Here is an 18,263-nt window from a genome sequence, read left to right as displayed (position 1 = left end):
CCGCCCACGACGCCCGCTGTGCTGAAATAGCGCCTTTTCTTCACCACAATCACTTTCTCCCCCTCTTCTCGGTGGCGTCGCATAGGGGAAGCGTTTCTGTCCACCCCACCAGCAGTTGCGCACGACGCCCGCTGTGCTGAAATAGCGCCTTTTCTTTTCCACAATCACTTTCTCTCTCTCTTCTCGGTGGCGTCGCATAGGGGAAGCGTTTCTCTCCACCCCACCAGCAGCCGCGCACGACGCCCGCTGTGCTGAAATAGCGCCTTTTCTTCTCCACAATCACTTTCTCTCTCTCTTCTCGGTGGCGTCGCATAGGGGAAGCGTTTCTCTCCACCCCACCAGCAGCCGCGCACGACGCCCGCTGTGCTGAAATAGCGCCTTTTCTTCACCACAATCACTTTCTCCCCCTCTTCTCGGTGGCGTCGCATAGGGGAAGCGTTTTTCTCCACCCCACCAGCAGGCGCCCACGACGCCTGCTGTGCTGAAAAAGCGGCTTTTCTTCTCCACAATCACTTTCTCCCTCTCTTCTCGGTTGCGTCGCATAGGGGAAGAGTTTCTCTCCACCCCACCAGCAGGTGCCCACGACGCCCGCTGTGCTGAAAAAGCGGCTTTTCTTCTACAGAATCACTTTCTCCCTCTCTTCTCGGTGGCGTCGCCTCTCGTTGCATTGAGGAAACGTTTTTCGCCTTCCAGTTTCCCCACAGCAGATCCCCGAAGGTAGCGCGGAGAGGCCTAGGTCAATGCCTCCTTTACTAGATGCCTGCCGCGTGACCCGAGAAGCTGGTTCCTGCCCCTCTCCTCTTTACTCTTCCCCACCCGGGTTAACCCGGGTCGGCTGCGAGCGCTAGCTGCGGTGGCCGCTGGAAACCTAAATCATGTAGCCCAGCCTCCGAGATTTTAGCGGCGTCTGTTGCAATCCCGGAGGCAGGACCCACAATCTCTCGTCAAGCGATTGGTCGAGCGCGCGCCAGCCTAGAAATCGTCATTTCCTCCGCAACAGGAAGTGGGTCGGCTGCGAGCGCCGTCTCTCTGCGACTACCCTGAACTACGGGAACCTCCGCTCCAATGGGAAGACTAGCGACGCGGCAGGCATCTAGTAAAGGAGGCATTGCCTAGGTTTATCGCACGTGTTCTTCGTCGTAATCCTAGCGACCAGCGTTCAGCAGAGGTTTTCGGTTGTGTGGAGCAACGCGACGCACGATGTCCCGAAAGCGGACAGTTCTGCCGCTCGGCGATAAGCTGAATATTATCGAGGAAGTGTAAATGCGGCATGGAGCCATGGAAGCCAGCATTGCCCGGGGCCTTAAGATACCCGAATCTTCGCTTAAGACAATCCTGGCAAACAAAGTGGTGATATTGCAGAATGCCAACAAGTTCGAGCTCAAGCGGGAAGAGGCAAAAGAAGGACAGCATGAGAAGTTAGAAAACGTTCTCGTCAAGTGGCTGCATCAAGCACGGAGCTCTGCGATCAACGTTGACGGTGCCATTCTAAAAGAAAAGGCGGACCTTATGGCATTGCGCCTGGGCATCGACGACTTTCAGGCATCGAACAGGTGGCTGGATCGCATTAAAAAACGAAACAGGATTGTGTACAGCCGCTTCTGTGGAGAAAGCACTTCCTTGGACATTTCAACAGTGAACGAGTGGATGGAGTCACTGCCGGAGATGATTGCTGCATACAAGCCCTGCGAAGTTTTCAGCGCCTATGAGAGCATATTTTTTACCATATGCAGCCCAAGCAAACCCTTGCGTTTAATGGTGACAGCTGTCATGGTGACAAGTGTAGTAAAGAGCGCGTGACGGCACTATTCTGTGCAAACGAGGACGGTTCCGAGAGGCTGCCCATGCTTGTTGTTGTAAAGTTTGCAAAGCCATGGTGCTTTAAGAACTTGAAGACGCTGCCGTGCAGCTACAACTTCAACAAAAAGGCGTGGATGAATTCTTCGCTCTTCAGCAATTTTTTGCAGCAGCTGGATAACAAAATGGGTGCTAAGGCGAGGAAAATATTGCTTGTCGTGGACAACGCAGCGTGCCACCCACCCGATACATCCAGCCGGTGGAACATAAAGGTTTTTTTTTTTTTCCACCCAACTGCACAAGCCGGCTGCAGCCGCTGGATGCCGGCATCATTAAGTGCATCAAGTAGGGGTACCGGAAGCGGTTAGTGCAGCGTCGGCTGGCGGTTATGGAGCGCAGCGAGTCGGAAGATCACTGTGCTCGACGCCATGCTTTTTATTGCCAGTTCATGGAACGCAGTGTCGCGAAGCACAATCGCTAACTCGTTCAAGCACTGTGGCTTTAAGTGAGAGACTGCCTCCTCTGCTGGGGACGCAACAACTTTGGCAGCAGATTTTGGCTTGACAGAACGTACACCAGTGTTCATAAATGAGCACTTATGCACTCAGTACAAACTTTTACTGGCAAAAGTGATTGCCGCAAAGAAGCAACACAACTGCAGGGTGTCTACCAACCGGGAAAACCGGGAATTCTCAGGGATTTTGAGTAGTCTGGAAAAAGTCAGGGAAAACCCAAGGAATCCTGGGTTTTCCTGGGAATCCTGAGTCCAGCCTGAGGAACCTTTATGTTCCTCAGGCTGGACGTATCGGGTGGGTGGCACGGTGCGTTGTCCACGACAAGCAATATTTTCCTCGCCTTAGCACCCATTTTGTTATCCAGCTGCTGCAACAAATTGCTGAAGAGCGAAGACGTCACCCACGTCTTTTTGTTGAAGTTGTAGCTGCACAGCAGCGTCTTCAAGTTCTTGAAGCACTATGGCTTTTCAAACTTTCCAACAACGAGTACGGGCAGCCTCTCGGAACCGTCCTCGTTAGCACAGAAGAGTGCCGTCACGCGCTCTTTACTACACTTGTCACCATGACAGCTGTCATCCTCAAACGCAAGGGTTTGCTTGGGCTGCATATGGTAAAAAATACTGCTCTCATAGGCGCTGAAAACGTCACAGGGCTTGTATGCAGCAATCATCTCCGGCAGTGACTCCATCTCGTTCACCGTTGAAACGTCTAAGGAATTGCTTCCTCCGCAGGAGCGGCTGTACACAATCCTGTTTCATTTTTTAAAGCGATCCAGCCACCTGTTCGATGCCTGAAAGTCGTCGATGCCCAGGCGCAATGCCAGAAGGTCCACCTTTTCTTTTAGAATGGCACCGTCAACGTTGATCGGAGAGCTCCGTGCTTGATGCAGCCACTTGACGAGAACTTTTTCTAACTTCTCATGCTGTCCTTTTGCCGCTTTCTGCTTGAGCCCGAGCTTCAGGCACGTACCCAAGATTTTTTTTTCGGGGGGGGGGGGGGGGGGCACCACCTCCATCATCATCATCATCATCATCATCATCATCATCATCAGCCTGTTTAAGTCCACTGCAGGACGAAGGCCTCTCCCTGCGATCTCCAATTACCCCTGTCCTGCGCCAACCGATTCCAACTAGCGCCTGCGAATTTCCTAATTTCATCGCTCCACCTAGTGTTTTGTCGTCCTCGATTGCGTTTCCCTTCTCTTGGTACCCATTCTGTAACCCTAATGGGCCAACGGTTATCTAACCGGCGCATTACATGACCTGCCCAGCTACATTTTTTCCTCTTGATGTCAATTAGAATATCGTCTATACCCGTTCGCTCTCTGATCCAAACCACTCTCTTTCTCTCTTAACGTTATGCCTAGCAATCTTCGTTCGATCGCTCTTTGTGTGGTCGTTAACTTGCTCTCAAGACTCTGCCCCATATGCACTGGCAAATGCATTGGCACTGGACAAATTGCACTGGCAAAATGCACTGATTGCACACCTTACTTTTCAATAATAATGGTAAGCTTCCAGTCAGGAGCTGGCAATGTCTGCCGTATTCGATCCAACCTATTTTTATTTTTATGTGAATTTCGTTCTCATGATCAGGATTCCCTCTGATTAATTGACCTGCGTAACCGTACTCCTTCACAGTCTCTAGTGGCCGACTGGCCATCCTGATCTCTTGTTTGCCCCGCTATTTATCATTATCTTCATCTTCTGCATAATAATATTCAACCACACTCTTACACTCTCTCTGTTAAGGTCTCCAATCACTTGTTGTAACTCGTCTGCATTGTTGTTGAATAGAACAATGTCATCGGCAAACCGAAGGTTGCTGAGATATTTGCCGTCGATCTTTAAGCCTTCCCAGTTTAATAGATTGAATTCTTCTAAGCACGCAGAAAATAGCTTTGGAGAAATTGTGTCTCCCTGTCTGACCCCTTTCTCTATAGGTATCTCCCTGCTTTTCTTGTGTAGAATTAAGGTAGCTGTAGAACCTCTGTAGGTATTCTAACGCGAAAGACGAGTCAGTAAGACAAGAAACTATTTACAGATTATATTTACAACAACGGTTGCCGCGCTGACCGGTTAGATTCACAGCGCGAGCCCAGTTCGTTCTTCCTCCTCTTTTCTGGAGTGATGGCGCCTACGCGCCTCGTTCAAACAAATACCTCACGCATGTAGCAATATTTTCCAAGCTTTTTACGTAAGCGTTCTGTACTCCTTGATTACGTAGTGCCTCTACGATTGCTGGTATCTCTACTGAATCAAATGCCTTTTCGTAATCTATATAAGAAACATAGAGAGGCTTATTGTACTCTGCAGATTTCGCGATAACCTGATTGATGATATGGATGTGATCCATTGTAAAGTATCTCTTCCTAAAGCCAGCCTGTTCTTTTGGTTGACAAAATCCAGTCTTAACCTTATTCTATTGGAGATTATTTTGGTAAATATTTTATGTAATAATGGGAGCAAGCTAATGGTCCCATAATTGTTCAATTCTTTAACGTCTCCTTTTTTTGTGGATTAGTATAATGTCTGCATTCTTCCAGTTTTCTGGGACCCTTGCAGTCGATAGACACTTCGTATAAAGAGCCGCCAGTTTTCCAAGCATTATGTCTCCTCCATCTTTGATTAAATCGACTGTTATTTCACCTTATCCTCCCACTCTTCATCGTTTCATGTCTTGCAGGGCCCTTCTGACCTCATCGCTAGTTATAGGAGAGTTTCTGTATCCTGTTCATTACTGTTTCTAATGAACTATCGTGACTCCTCTGGGTACTGTATGCAGGTCAGCTTAGAATTTTTCCGCTGCTTTTACTAAATCTTCGAGATTGCTGATGATATTACCCTTATCTTTTAGTGCATACATCATGGTTTGTCCTATGCCAGGTTTCTTTTTTACTCATTTCAGGCTGCGTTCATTTTTTACGGCTTCTTCCGTCTTTCTCATGTTATAGTTTCGAATATCAGTTATTTTCGCCTTGTTGATCCGTTTTGACAGTTCCGCGAATTGCATAACTCTGTGCGGCCGCCAGTCCCATACAACCGCGTAGAGCGCAGGACTCTGCGATTCTAGACGTACTGCGCTCACTGCGAAAGGTTAGAAAAACACCCACAGAAGCACAGCAGAGAAGTGGCTACGTGAGGTGGTTCGACCGATAACTGTAGAAGCGTCATTCAAAACAAGTAACTGTTCTCCACTTCTGGCGGCGTTTCACTACTTCCTTTTTAAATAAAAAGATGTTGATCCATAAATATTCTCATAAACAACGGTTAACTTTCTTATTATTCGCTTTTGCTTGCAGTTTGGTTGTTGCCTTGGCTCTCTCCCTTAGTAGATCGCTTAATTTCTCTACTCCTTGCGATTTTTGTTTCCAGTTGCCAATTTTGCGCGAAAAGTGCTATACAGTTAGGGAAAAACAGACAAGGTAACGGGCGACAGTCATCTTGCTCATGGGTTTAAGGGTTATTGCAGGGTTTCGTGATGGACGCTCTTTCACATTATTTTATTTCCCACCTTATCTAACCCATATCACGTGTATATGGTTCCGGGCATCTGCCAGCGTCGCGGCGAGCCGTAGCTCAAGGAAACAATGATGCAAAGGGATAAGTTAAACGCAATTGGCGTTTTCTCCGGCCGCAACTCGTTCCATGAGAGTACAGACCAGCTGAGTAACAGCCGCATCCCTCTCCTGGTCCCAGGATCAGCCCAAACAAAGAAGGTTGAACTAACAAAAGCAACAGCTATGCGCGTGACGGTTGAATAGATGGTGACAACTGAACGCATCTCGAGTTAATCGCGCGGGTGCGGAATCTACGAGAAAACTGTCCTTCACATTACAAGAGATGCGGATAACTACCGCCATCTAAAACGAGTGAAAAAGGCAGCATAATGCTGACCGATGAACAGCTGCGAAGTCTCAACATTGATCTGGCGGCGCTTTAGGAATGTGTGAGGAGTGGTGGCGTGGGTGGGGAGAGGGGGGGGGGTATGCCACTTAATTTCGGGGGGGGGGGGGGGCCCGGGCCCCCTCGGGCCCCCCCCTGGGTACGTGCCTGCCGAGCTTATTGGCATTCTGCAATATCACCGCTTTTGTTTGTCAGGATTGTCTTAAGCGAACATTCGGGTATCTTAAGGATGCTGGCTTCCGTGGCTCCATGCCGCTTTTCCGCTTCCTCAATAATATTCAGCTTATCGCCGAGCGACAGAACTGTCCGCTTTCGGGACATAGTGCGTTGCGTTGCTCCACACAACTCAAAACGTCCGTTGAACTCTGGTCGCTAGGATTACGACGAAGAACACGTGGGATAAACCTAGGCCTCTCCACGCTACCTTCGGGAATCTGCTGCTGGGAAACTGGAAGAAGAGAAACGCTTCCCCAACGCAACGAGAGGCGATGCCGCCGAGAAGAGAGAGAGAAAGCGATTGTGGAGAAGAAAAGGCGCTTTTTCAGCACAGCAAACGTCGCGGGCGGCTGCTGGTGGGGGAGAGAGAAACGAACAATGAGACGAGGCAGGGAAGAAAGCTGCACTGGAGCGAACCAGTCGAGCGGCATCAAGTCCTCCGCATGCGGAGAGACGGAGCGAGGAAAGAGACCCACGGCACTTTTCTTTCGTCTGCCGTTCCGTCCCGCGCTTTGTGAGGGTCGTCGTATAACTCGGGTGAGGCGTAAAATTGCATCAGATAATCGGGGTTTTTAATGCATTGCTTCTATGGGGACTCCGCCGAGACTGCGCTAATCCCCTCGTAAAACCCGGGTCATCGCAAAAGCAGGGGACATATAACTGAGGTTCCACTGTACTTGCTACATGAAATGCTTGTTGAGAGGCGCCAGAATCAAATTGCACATGGAAGATGTTAAGGTGGAGCTGAACCCTTCTCGTGCCATGGATGAGTGGCAGTCGATTTATCACAATCGCACGAATGCTGCACTATGGCACCAGCTCCCCAGAGAACAATTTTTTTTAGGGAGAAGTTGGCGGTAATGAAGTAGAAGTCTGGCTCCCCTGAGTCTTAAAACTTGTGGCATGGAGCAAGGCTGTTCCAGTGACGATGGCCGCCTTGTAAGTTCCGGTATCGTGCTGTTCTTGGATGCTGCTTCACCTCAAGCATTTTTTTAGCCAGTCATGTTTGGACCCTCAACTCAGTATTAACGATTTTGACACACATTTAGAGCCTCTGGTGGCCTCTTTTGCAAGGGTATGGCTGGACGAAAATGCCTCGCCGCTGAGGCCTGAGCAATTTCTTTTCCACACCCCGCCAGCAATAACACATTGCACAGAGGATAACAAAACCACACTTGACTTTTGTTCCAAGGAGTAGTGAGCTTCATATAGACTGTTTCTGCGGACTTGCCTGTCGGCAACTCAAAAATATGAAGCAACAACTGATAGTAGAAGACAGTAGAAAATAACAAATGAACTCGCGATAATAATGAAAGCTGTTTACGTTGAATCAGTCATTAAAAAATGCGGGAAATTTTGGTAGTTTTCAACAAAAACAGAAAGTTGCCACACAAAGGGTTAATATTAGGGGTGTGCCAGTAGTACTCGAATATCACCGAATCAAATCGAATAGGAACATTCACATCAGCAGCCCGATGCAGGCATCACTGCGTCTGCTAGGTCTGCTTGTCGATTCAAGGTTTGTCAAGGTCAACAGGACCGAGCGAAATAATAATGCGACGTGAAGATAGGGAACGGCAACAAGAGGAGTGCGCATTTCGCAAAATGCGAAAGCACATTCGAAGATCAGGTCGATCAACCGCCGGTAAGTACGTGGATCATGCTGCATATGAGGCGACAAACTTCATGCCACTTCAACAACCATCAATCTAACCCACATGCCTGATCTTGGGACTGAACACTGATGAGCCACCTGAATTAATATACTGTGACAGGTTGACGAAGAAGACGTTTTTAAGATTAGTCAGAAGAAGACAACGCTCTTAACATTGCGCGCTGTCTACCATCTTGTCAGCTGCTACAGTTATTGTAAATATCCTGTAAATATACTTCTTAGTTTTACCCTGTAATGTTTATGGTGGAGGTTGCAGGCTCCACATCAGGACAGATTTATGCAGCGAGTGCTTCTTGGCTGCATCTACAATGCCAGCTCAAGGCAAAGATGCTTCAGGCACATTGGCACACACGCCTACCGTCATTCTGGCACAACTGTGCAACCCAAGAACCTTTTCTGGCACTGACAACACTGACATGGAAGATTGGCTTCAACTATATGAGCGGGTGAGCAACCACTGGGACGAGACCATCAAGCTAGCTAATTTGATATTTCACCTCGCGGGAACAGCATGTGTCTGGTTTCAGACCCACGGGTAGGAACTTACCAGCTGGGACATTTGTAAACAGAATATCAAGGATTTGTTTGGAAAGCCTGTTGGATGTCAGTGTGCCACCCAAAAAGACTTCGCTTTGCGTGTTCAGATGTGCACTGAGTCCTACCTCACGTACATCCAGGACATGCTTGCTCTTTGCCGCAAAGTGGATCCAAAGATGTCCAAACCTGATAAAGTCACAAATGTCATTAAGGGCATAGGAGAAGATGCCTTCCAAATTCTTCTGTTTAAGAATTATTCCACCGCACAAACCAACATTACCGAATGCCGGGGGTTTGAAAACGCCAAGAGTAGCTGCATTGCCCACCCATTTCCCCGCCTTCCTAACACAGCTGCTCTGTCCACAAGACCTTATTCAACGGCTGACTTCAACGATGTCCGATCCTTACCTTTGAATGTTTGAACTTCAAGATGGCATACTGTACCGTTCTAACATGCGCCCAGATGGCCCTGACTGATTCTTCGTTGTGCCTGTGCATCTGTGTCAGACTGTTCTCCCCCAGCTTCATGATGTACCAACTGCCTGTCACCTTGGCATGTCACAGACTTATGACCGCATTTGTCGGCACTTCTTTTGGCCTGGTTTTTACCATGACATCTGCTGTTATATCGCTGCGTGTGATCTTTGTCAATGACGAAAAAAGCCAACCACACTCCCTGCTGGCTGCCTTCAACCACTTGACGTACCATCTGAACCATTCTTCCGTGTAGGTGTTGATCTTTTAGGCTGTTTTCCTACATCTGCTTCGGAAAATAAGTGGATTGCTGTAGCAACATACTACGCCACCCGATACACAATCACACGGGCTCTTCCGACAAGCTGTGCAACCGATGTTGCCGACTTCCTCCTAGAGAATGTCCTCCTTCAACCCAATGCCCCTTGACAGCACCTCACCGATTGAGGCCGCTACTTTCTTTTTAAAGTTGTTAATGACATTCTACACTCGTGCGCGACTAAACACAAACTTGCTACTGCTTACCATCCACAAACGAATGGTCTAACCGAGAGTCTCAACCGTACCCTTACTGACATGCTGTCCATGTATGTCTCCACTGACCGCTGCAACTGGGACGTTGCATTGCCGTTCGTAACTTTCACCAATAATAATTCTCGCCATGATACCGCAGGCTTCTCTCCATTCTTGTTCTTGTTTGGTCACGACCCTACACTCCCTTTCGACACCGTTCTGCCTGCTAGTCTGAATTTCACATCCAAGTACGCCCGTGAAGCCATACACAAAGCAAAAGAAGCACGCCACATTGCCCGATGCCGACTTGTGGAGTTGCAGGAAAATCAGCGGCAGTTATATGACACCCGCAAGTGTGACGTCCATTACACACCGGGTGCCCTGGTCCTTCTTTGGTCACCGCGGCAACACATTGGCCTCTCAGAGAACTTACTTTCACACTACTCTGGTCCTTACCCTGTCTTGTGTCAAGTAACCAATGTCACGTACGAAATCGCCCCACTTGACCCAACCGTGGCTTAGCATCGCTCTGGCGTGGTCCATGTTGCGCATGCTAAGTCATATCATTTGACCGCCTCCTAACCAGCACCAGGTCGGTCCTTCAGCCACCGGGAGTCAAGTGACAGGATGACGAAGAAGGCGTCTTAAGATTAGTCCCAAGAAGACAATGCTCTTAATATCGCGCGCTGTATACCATCTTGTCGGCTACTACAGTTATTGTAAATATCCTGCAAATATATTTCTCACTTTTTTTTATCCCTGTAACAATATTAGCAGCAAGCACTTCGAAATGGCTCATGGCCTGTTACCACATCGGCCAGCGGCAAATTTTTGTCACGGCCACAATGCCTAGGCCATTAGGTCTAATTAGCGCTGCTTCATCGGGCATCAGCAACTAAAATTACGATTTGGTGCCAAATCGACGCAGATCTGTTTGAAACAGCCATGCAACACCCGGAAAGCTGACAAACCACCTTGCAAACAAAAGCGACTGCATGTGATGGCAACAAAGTTGTTCGCAGCCACCTTCTTTGTGGCACACCATACATCAGCCTCCTTTTCTTGATGCCATTCATAAGCACAGATGGGTCGACTTTTTAACCCACCACAGGACTAGTTTTGGATTTACACAGCGTGCGTGAAAGTGCCATGGTTGGTTGCGTGCATTTGCACAGACGGCGGACAAACAAGGGGGCTTGCCGTGACCCTGCAGATTTCAGAAACTTTGACCAGTGGCAAATCACACCGAACCTAGCAATGAAACGGTGCGGAGAGGGCCTGCTCCTAACCATCGGCATTGGCTATGCATGGAGTGGTGATCAAGTCATGTGATGCACGGTCCTTTCGTCTGTCGCGCAGATCGGCCTTACGATAACCCACCTGTGGCATATTTGGGATAGTCCTTCTGTATTCTGGAGAAGAACTGGAAGGCAAAACTTTCTATGCAATAAATAAAAGATTACCATGAAACACAGGTCCACTATTAAACTGAGAACCTCATTGGTATTCAGCAGAACAGAATGTCGCTAATCCATTAGTTGTAGAGAAAAAAAGCACCTGATCCTGTACAACTGAAGTTCTATTGATAAAAAAAAAACATTTTGCAGACCTTCATATACAATATAAGCTGAGCAATATAAGCAATATACACTGCACTGTAATTAGCACTGGCATAGTAATTTGGTGTTCTCTTTCATAAGAGTACACTACTGCACTCTATATCTCAATTTCTCACCTGAGTTGCTGACAGCTTGCCACATTCTTGTTATACAACCATAGGGGACTCCCCAGCATGTGCAGCACTGTATTTTTTTGCCCGAAACTTTTAAGCAACAAATTTTTTAATATGCAATAATCTATTCGATATTAAGCCTCTTTTCTTGATTCAATACAATATTCGATTTGAAATCTTAGATTAGGTATTAACACACGCCTAGTTAGTATCAAAGTGAAATTTTACCCATGGTAAATTTCACAAGCACTAAGCAGGATTACACAACACAGTACTTGCCAAAGGACCCACTCAGTCACCCTGAATTTCTGTAGAGGACAGCTGCTAGCCATAGTGCACAACATAAATTGATGCACTCACCTGGAATTGCAGCTGCTGCTTGGCCAATGCTTTGAATGCCTCCAGGTGGCGTCTCCGCAACACACTCTGTGCACAATAAACAGTTCTCACAGGGCCATTCAAGTCAAAGACCAATTCTAGTAAGTCGTAGCACAAAATCCTTTTATATTATTTCTGTCTATGAATAAACTTTCACTCGCAAAATAACTAACCCTGTGTCTGGGTACAAACATGGTAGGCTTCCAATCAAGCCAAAAATGAAGGAACTGCAAGACATTATTTAGCTTACTCAAAATTTAGCTTAAGGGGCCCCTTACCAGGCCCCATTGCAAATTTTGGTACACACTGGAAGTTCTTACGTGTCCTCTAGAGAGCGTTCTGCTGCAAAAATTTTTCAAATCGGCTCATTAATAGCCGAAATAGAAATATTTCAGTGCCGCAAACCCATGATTTCAGCAGGCATGTTCCACTGCCAAGCAAGATGCTCTCTCCACTCGCCCCGTCTAGTCTTTGCAAGCGAAATTCCTTCCCTGCGTTCTCCTATACAGGACCTCGAGGATCGCGTGATGCATACATCACAGGCCCTGCCATTATTTCTTTTTTCTCCTCACTTTTTTTTTGTCCCGGCACAGCGCATTTCTGCTGACGGCAACGCGCGCGAGCTGTTGTCTCGTTCGCACACGCTTCTGCGGGCTGTGCACAAGGAAACATGACTAGCGGTATAATTCAGTGCTACACAAATACTCAGGCAGAACAAGCAGATCGCAGAGCATGATCATGCACTAGAACACTGTAGAAAATGGCATAGATTCAACACCTGCGCACGTGACCGCACAACCGTGGGAACAAGCAGACCGGAAGTACATCTCTCTTGCTTCGGTGTGAAGTAAAACAAAAAGCACGCAGATTCCGTTTGTGTTTTATTATTTCTCTAAACTTCAATTCGTCAATTCAAGCAGCAGATCGCACAGATAAAAGATGTTGTCTTGAATATTCCTTGAAGTCACGTGTCACCACGAGCGACGTTACACTGCAGACATGACTACGTAGGCGCAGGCAACGTTACTAGACTAGCTTCAGTTTTAAAACTCGGCGCCGTTGCGCGGAACCGCCACCTGCCCGCGCCTTTGTGGCGCTGCAGTCGCGCCCGGCTCCACTTCCTCACTAGCCGGCTACGCGGGCAGGCCGGACTAAGCACGCGGTGCAGCGTTTGTGCATTCTGTGGTTCGTTGTTGACAGCGAATTTCAGCAAGCATGTCATCCGTGGAACCGTAGCCTTCGCCGAGTTTCTTAAGAATATCAGCAGACGATGCCGAAGTGCTGCGTGCCTGGCTGCATAGGCCGCTATCGGAACGATGTACCAGAAACACCGATATTTGGCACATACATTCATTCAGAACAGGTTACGGACAACATATGCTCAGAAACACTCTTCCACATCTCCTAAACCTGTGCCAACATTACAATTTAAACCTCCAACGCACCCGGTCAAAAGATTTGCGTCATTTTGTTTCACTTATAAGTGAAAGGGCGGCACTTTCTGTTTGAAATGTACGACATGATATTATGCACATCACTATGTTTTTTGGAATTGTACATTTTTGTAAAAATTGTCATTTGTGATATTCCTTTTTGTCTGTACTCATATGCTTGTACTGTTTGCCTTTTTTTTTTCTAAACATCATGTTTTGTATCGGGGAGGCGAGAGCCCGTCAAGCTGGATATGTAGCCTTTTCTCTCCCCCTCCCACATCCTTGGGATGGAAAATAAAGGCATTATTATTATTATTATTATTATTATTATTATTATTATTATTATTATTATTATTATGTCGACAGTGCGGCGCACCACTTTTTCTGTGCTCTCAGCAATGCGACGCTTCGCTCGGCGTGGAACAGAGCGATTCCTCGTGCCGACCGCGAACTTTCTGCGAAATCCACGGCACGTGCTCGTGCCACTGCTCCCGCGTTCGTCGTCATCTTCCACTGCTGGCTGCGTGGCCGTTCATCTTTCCACCGTAGAATTTCACTTCACTTCTGTCGTCGTAATGGGGAGGCCGCGTTTACGGGGGTATGAGCCATTGCTTAAGGGAGTATGAGCCACCCATGTTCTTACGTAACAGAACGATTTAATTTTGAAGAAATAACTTCGAAGAATCGCAAGCGGCAAATCGCAGACGAAGGCTGCTAACCACGCCGCCGAGCAAACTCGAGACATCGAACGCAAGCTACAACTGCGGACTGCGGGCATACCGTCAGTAACGTCGTTCTCTCCGTCGCAGCCGATGGCGTGTGTAACCTCATGACTGAGAAATACTTCAATGAACCAGCGGGATTAACCCAGTGATAAACACAGGGGCCGCACGTTTTAGCTCCGCTGATTAAGCATCTTCCCGGAATGAAAAATCCAACTTCTTTATTTATTTATTTATTTGTGGCTTGTCTGCACCAAGACCGAACTCATCTTTCTTTTTGCAGCGCTTCTTTGGCGTGGTGAGAAGCTTCGGTGGGGATGAAGATCATCCTACAATCACGCACTTTGGCCAGATATTCAGGCTCGTGAGCCTAAACTGCGCGAAATGTTAAGACGACAGGAAGAAACACACGACATTTAGAAACGCAGCTTCTGCGCTTCGCTGTATGCGTTTCTTCTTTTCGTACAGTTTACCCTTCTTTCAGTATTAACGAACTCTCGCGATAAATCTTCTTGCTGTAGGTGAATACCGCTTTCTCGTGGTATCACTAATTTGGACAAGGGAAAACGCCAGCGAGCGTGAAACACGCGCAAACTGCCTATCCGCTCGAGCTCAAGGCTGCGCCGAGGCGTCTGCTGTGGAGCCCGATGGAACAGCGTTGCCACCTGGCGGCTGTCACAGAAGTGGCGACAGCGGCTGTAAGCGCGCGGGCGGGGAGTTTTACAACTGAAGCTAGTCTAGTAACGTTGGGCGCAGGGGCACGACTACGTCACTGTCCGCCTTGAAGAGCTGGCGGCCGCAAGGAGAAGGAAAAACGGCGTTCGGTTTGAACTTTCAGATCTTTCCGCGGCACATAGCGATGCAATACTTTGCAGACATGATCATTATTGCACAGTGTGTGCTCTCCGCTTGTCAGCTCAAAATGGCCAGACCTGGTGAGGGGCCCTTTAATAATGAGAATAGGTTTACTTTTGCCCCATCATACATGATGGTGGGGATCTAGAGTAAAAGCAGTCATAATGCCAGCTTTTACTCAAAGCTTAAAGAACAAAGCAAGGTATGGCAGACAGAGGAGACGTAGGCGCTGTTAGGAATGGCCGGACGGGGTGGCAACGTGCCAGCTTTCAGCCCGCTGCACGTGTTCCAATCCGGCCGGACGGGGCGCACTTCGGAGAGCTGCGAATGGCCGGCAGCCACGTGGCACGCGGTCAGCTCAGGAATGTACTAGCCGCCAGCACCACCTGGGACGGAGCAGAGTTCTACGAAGCCCTCTGACGTCGGCATCGAGGGCTATGCGCCACCGAGAGCTATGCGGCACCGAGAGCTATGCGGCACCAAGAGTTCTACGAAGCCCTCTGATGTCGGCCCCGGACACTCGAACGTGGGGACCTTTGTGTGTGTGGGCCATCCTGCGGGGGGCGGCTAGTTTACAATGACTGGACGAACGTTTCCGTCCAATGGGACTCCGTCCACGGGGAATCCGTCCACGGGGCCTTCGAACGGTGACGTCGAACAATGACGTCGAACTATGACGTCGAACTATGACGTCGAACTATGACGTCGAACTATGACGTCAAGCGGAGAGAATATAAGCAGCGATTGCCGGCTGCTAGAGTGTGCTCGTCGTCGGGAGCTGAGTGCTCGTTGTTATGCTCGAAATATACTCGTGAGCTGTGTGCTCGTAAGCTGTTTGCTGTATGTTAGTCTTGCGGGCTCCATATGGGAGTCGCGCTAGACTGCCAATGTATCTTGCCTAAAATGTTAATATGTAAATAAATCCTGTTCACCGAGTTCCTCTCTACGACCTTCAGCTCCTTCAAATGGTGGCAGCGACAAGGTCGTCCGACGACTCCTACATCTGGTTGAAAGCGGTAGGATCATCCGACAACTCTAATAGCGCCACTTGTTTAAGTAGCAAGCATAAAAATGATATAGCCAACCCCGATATATTGAACTCGAAGGGGATTGTGAAATAGTTCCGGTATATTGATAATTTGAAATACAATATACCACTATCTGAAGCTTATTTCAAGCTTCTGCATGCCTTGCAGTTTCACAAGTCCGTGAAAAGCAAGAATTTACCAATTTCCTACTCCACGGCCACGTCAAATGCACAAAGTTTACGCATTTTTTGCACATAAATGTTAGAAGTAGCTCACACTGCAAAATGATATTTCATATATGGTCCACCCCAGATATATCCACCTCGGTTATATAAAACTACCGTCTATATGGAACAGCTGTAAAATCCCCTTGGACATCTCATGCAAAGGTATTGCGATGTACCATGCATATATTGAACACTCGTCCACTGCCACAATCAATATATAGAATGCTGTGGCGCACCCCGCCCTTGCCAGTGTGCTTCTCCTAGCAGATAAGTGATCACTGTCGTGTCGTTGGAAATATTTAATGCTGACACATTTGAAATGGCACCATTTTGTCAGATGCTGTTAAGCAGGAGATTCAATCTGAAGGGCAGTACATGCTATGGTGGAAAAATGAGCAAGGTGTTATCCGTTTTTCTTGCTACTCATGTGGAACCATGGCTCGTGCAAACTGTGGCCGTTTGTTATTGGCAAGAGCAGATCACCACTCTGCCTCAAGAATGTGAAAGGCCTCCTGGTCTGATATGCATTCCACAAGAAAGTGTCGACAACACTCTAACTTGTCACTGAATTGGGCTGGGCGGGGTATGCTTAACTGGAGATACCTAGTTGTCCCACCGGGTTTGTCTTCTTGTAAACAAGGGCTTTCCTCGAATGGCATTTTAGGGTTCTGCGAGCAGCTAGAACAAATCTGACCCCGACCCCTTCTTGGATGGATCTCTACATTACAGCTTGAATTTAATAACTACTGCACACCACATCTGCACTTTTGCCGAATTACTACTGTATTGTGACACTGACGTGCAAGCCTCATAGCTGTTTGATTTGGGGGTCCATGCTGAACGCGTTTCATTCGTGCTCACACATGAGAGGGAATAGATTCAAATGTTCTGCCAGCTGAAGGTCGCTTTCAAAACTAACAGTGTGTGTGTAGTGCCAGTAGTCACCGTCGCAGAAACCAGAGGGAAAGAGCAGAGATCGAAGGCACTGCGAGGCACCGAAGCGCTGATTGGCATGCACACAGCGATGCGCAGATTTCTAGGGTGGCCAAGAAGTCAGGACGACTAGTTCCAACAGGAAGTCGGTTCAGAAATACAACAAAAGGGTCTGCCTGACTCACTGCCCACGTATGACGATCAGGTGTTTAAAAGGCATATTTTGGGTATTGTAACAGACACCCAGCCAGGCACGTTGTACACAATTCATAGTACAAGTGGACTGGTTTACTTTTGTGGTGCGTCCATTTCTACCGTATTTTGAAAAAAAAAAAAAAAAAACGCCCAACAAGGACTTCGACATGCGTGAGGCACACGATGCTCACATGCCCAATTGAGGGGTGCAGGCTCAAAGACTGTTCAGCAGCGCGAGCGACTTGCAACATTCATGTGTAAAAACTATGTTTACATTTTTTCTGTGCAAGATGGCCTTGGAGAAGCAAAATAGTACATTCCCACTTTTCATGATTTTGAGAAACTGTGTGAGACGTGCGGAGGTGTCAGATAAGCTTCAGATAGGCATATTTTATATTTCAAATTATGGATATATCAAACTACTATCTTGCGATCCCCTATGAGTTCTATATATCTGGCATCGACTGTCCTGATCACAACGCTAAACCTACAAAAACATGTCACCCACTTGCGAAACTGCAGTGCGCCTCGCGCACATTTAAATCCTTCCTGTATGTTTTAATTCAGGATAAGGCAGAAATTAATGCAGCGTGGAAGCAAACCAGCCTGTATGGACATGCACCATGCTTCCATCAGTGCACTTAACTGCGACTTGCACACGAACGACGTGCCCTGCCACGTGCACATTACAATATGCCGTTTCAATGCCCGATTGTCCCACGTCAACAATGAGTTGACCAGCCAGACTATTGTGTCAAGTTTCAGGTTAGGAACAGACACCGTGCTCTCCCTTAATCTCACTTCCTGTTGGAACCAGTCGTCATCATTTTTCGTCAACCCGTCTCTTCTTGCGAGCCACTTGGTATGCCAGTCTTCCATTCACTGTCAGCTCTTCCCATCCCGCTGCTTCGTCGGCGACTTCCAACATTACACACACTGTTAGATTCAAAAGTGGCTTTCAGCTTGCAAAACATCTCAGTGCATTCCCACTCATGCGTAACACTATGAGCATGAATGAAACGTGCTGAGTGCAGACTGTAGGCCCACAAATCGCACAGCGCTGAGTACTGCACACTGCTGCCATGATGGCCTTTCCACAAAGTGTGTATGTGTTGTACCCATGATAAG

The 18,263-nt window shown here is 47.9% G+C and overlaps 1 protein-coding gene across 6 annotated transcripts in view; it reads right to left on the bottom strand.

The window, feature by feature from the left end:
• The window catches only part of AspRS-m (aspartyl-tRNA synthetase, mitochondrial), a 319,354-nt gene that overhangs the window by 124,211 nt on the left and 176,880 nt on the right, over nt 1-18,263 (bottom strand). For all 6 annotated transcript variants that reach the window (XM_070528489.1, XM_070528490.1, XM_070528486.1 and 3 more), the window contains one exon: nt 11,725-11,790. In XM_070528489.1, the coding sequence (XP_070384590.1) occupies nt 11,725-11,790 (66 nt within the window). The remainder of the gene's footprint in view (nt 1-11,724; nt 11,791-18,263) is intronic.

This window comes from Dermacentor albipictus, unplaced genomic scaffold, assembly GCF_038994185.2.
Source record: "Dermacentor albipictus isolate Rhodes 1998 colony unplaced genomic scaffold, USDA_Dalb.pri_finalv2 scaffold_12, whole genome shotgun sequence".
Taxonomy (NCBI): Eukaryota; Metazoa; Arthropoda; class Arachnida; order Ixodida; family Ixodidae; genus Dermacentor; species Dermacentor albipictus.
This window is presented reverse-complemented; position numbering and strand designations above follow the sequence as displayed.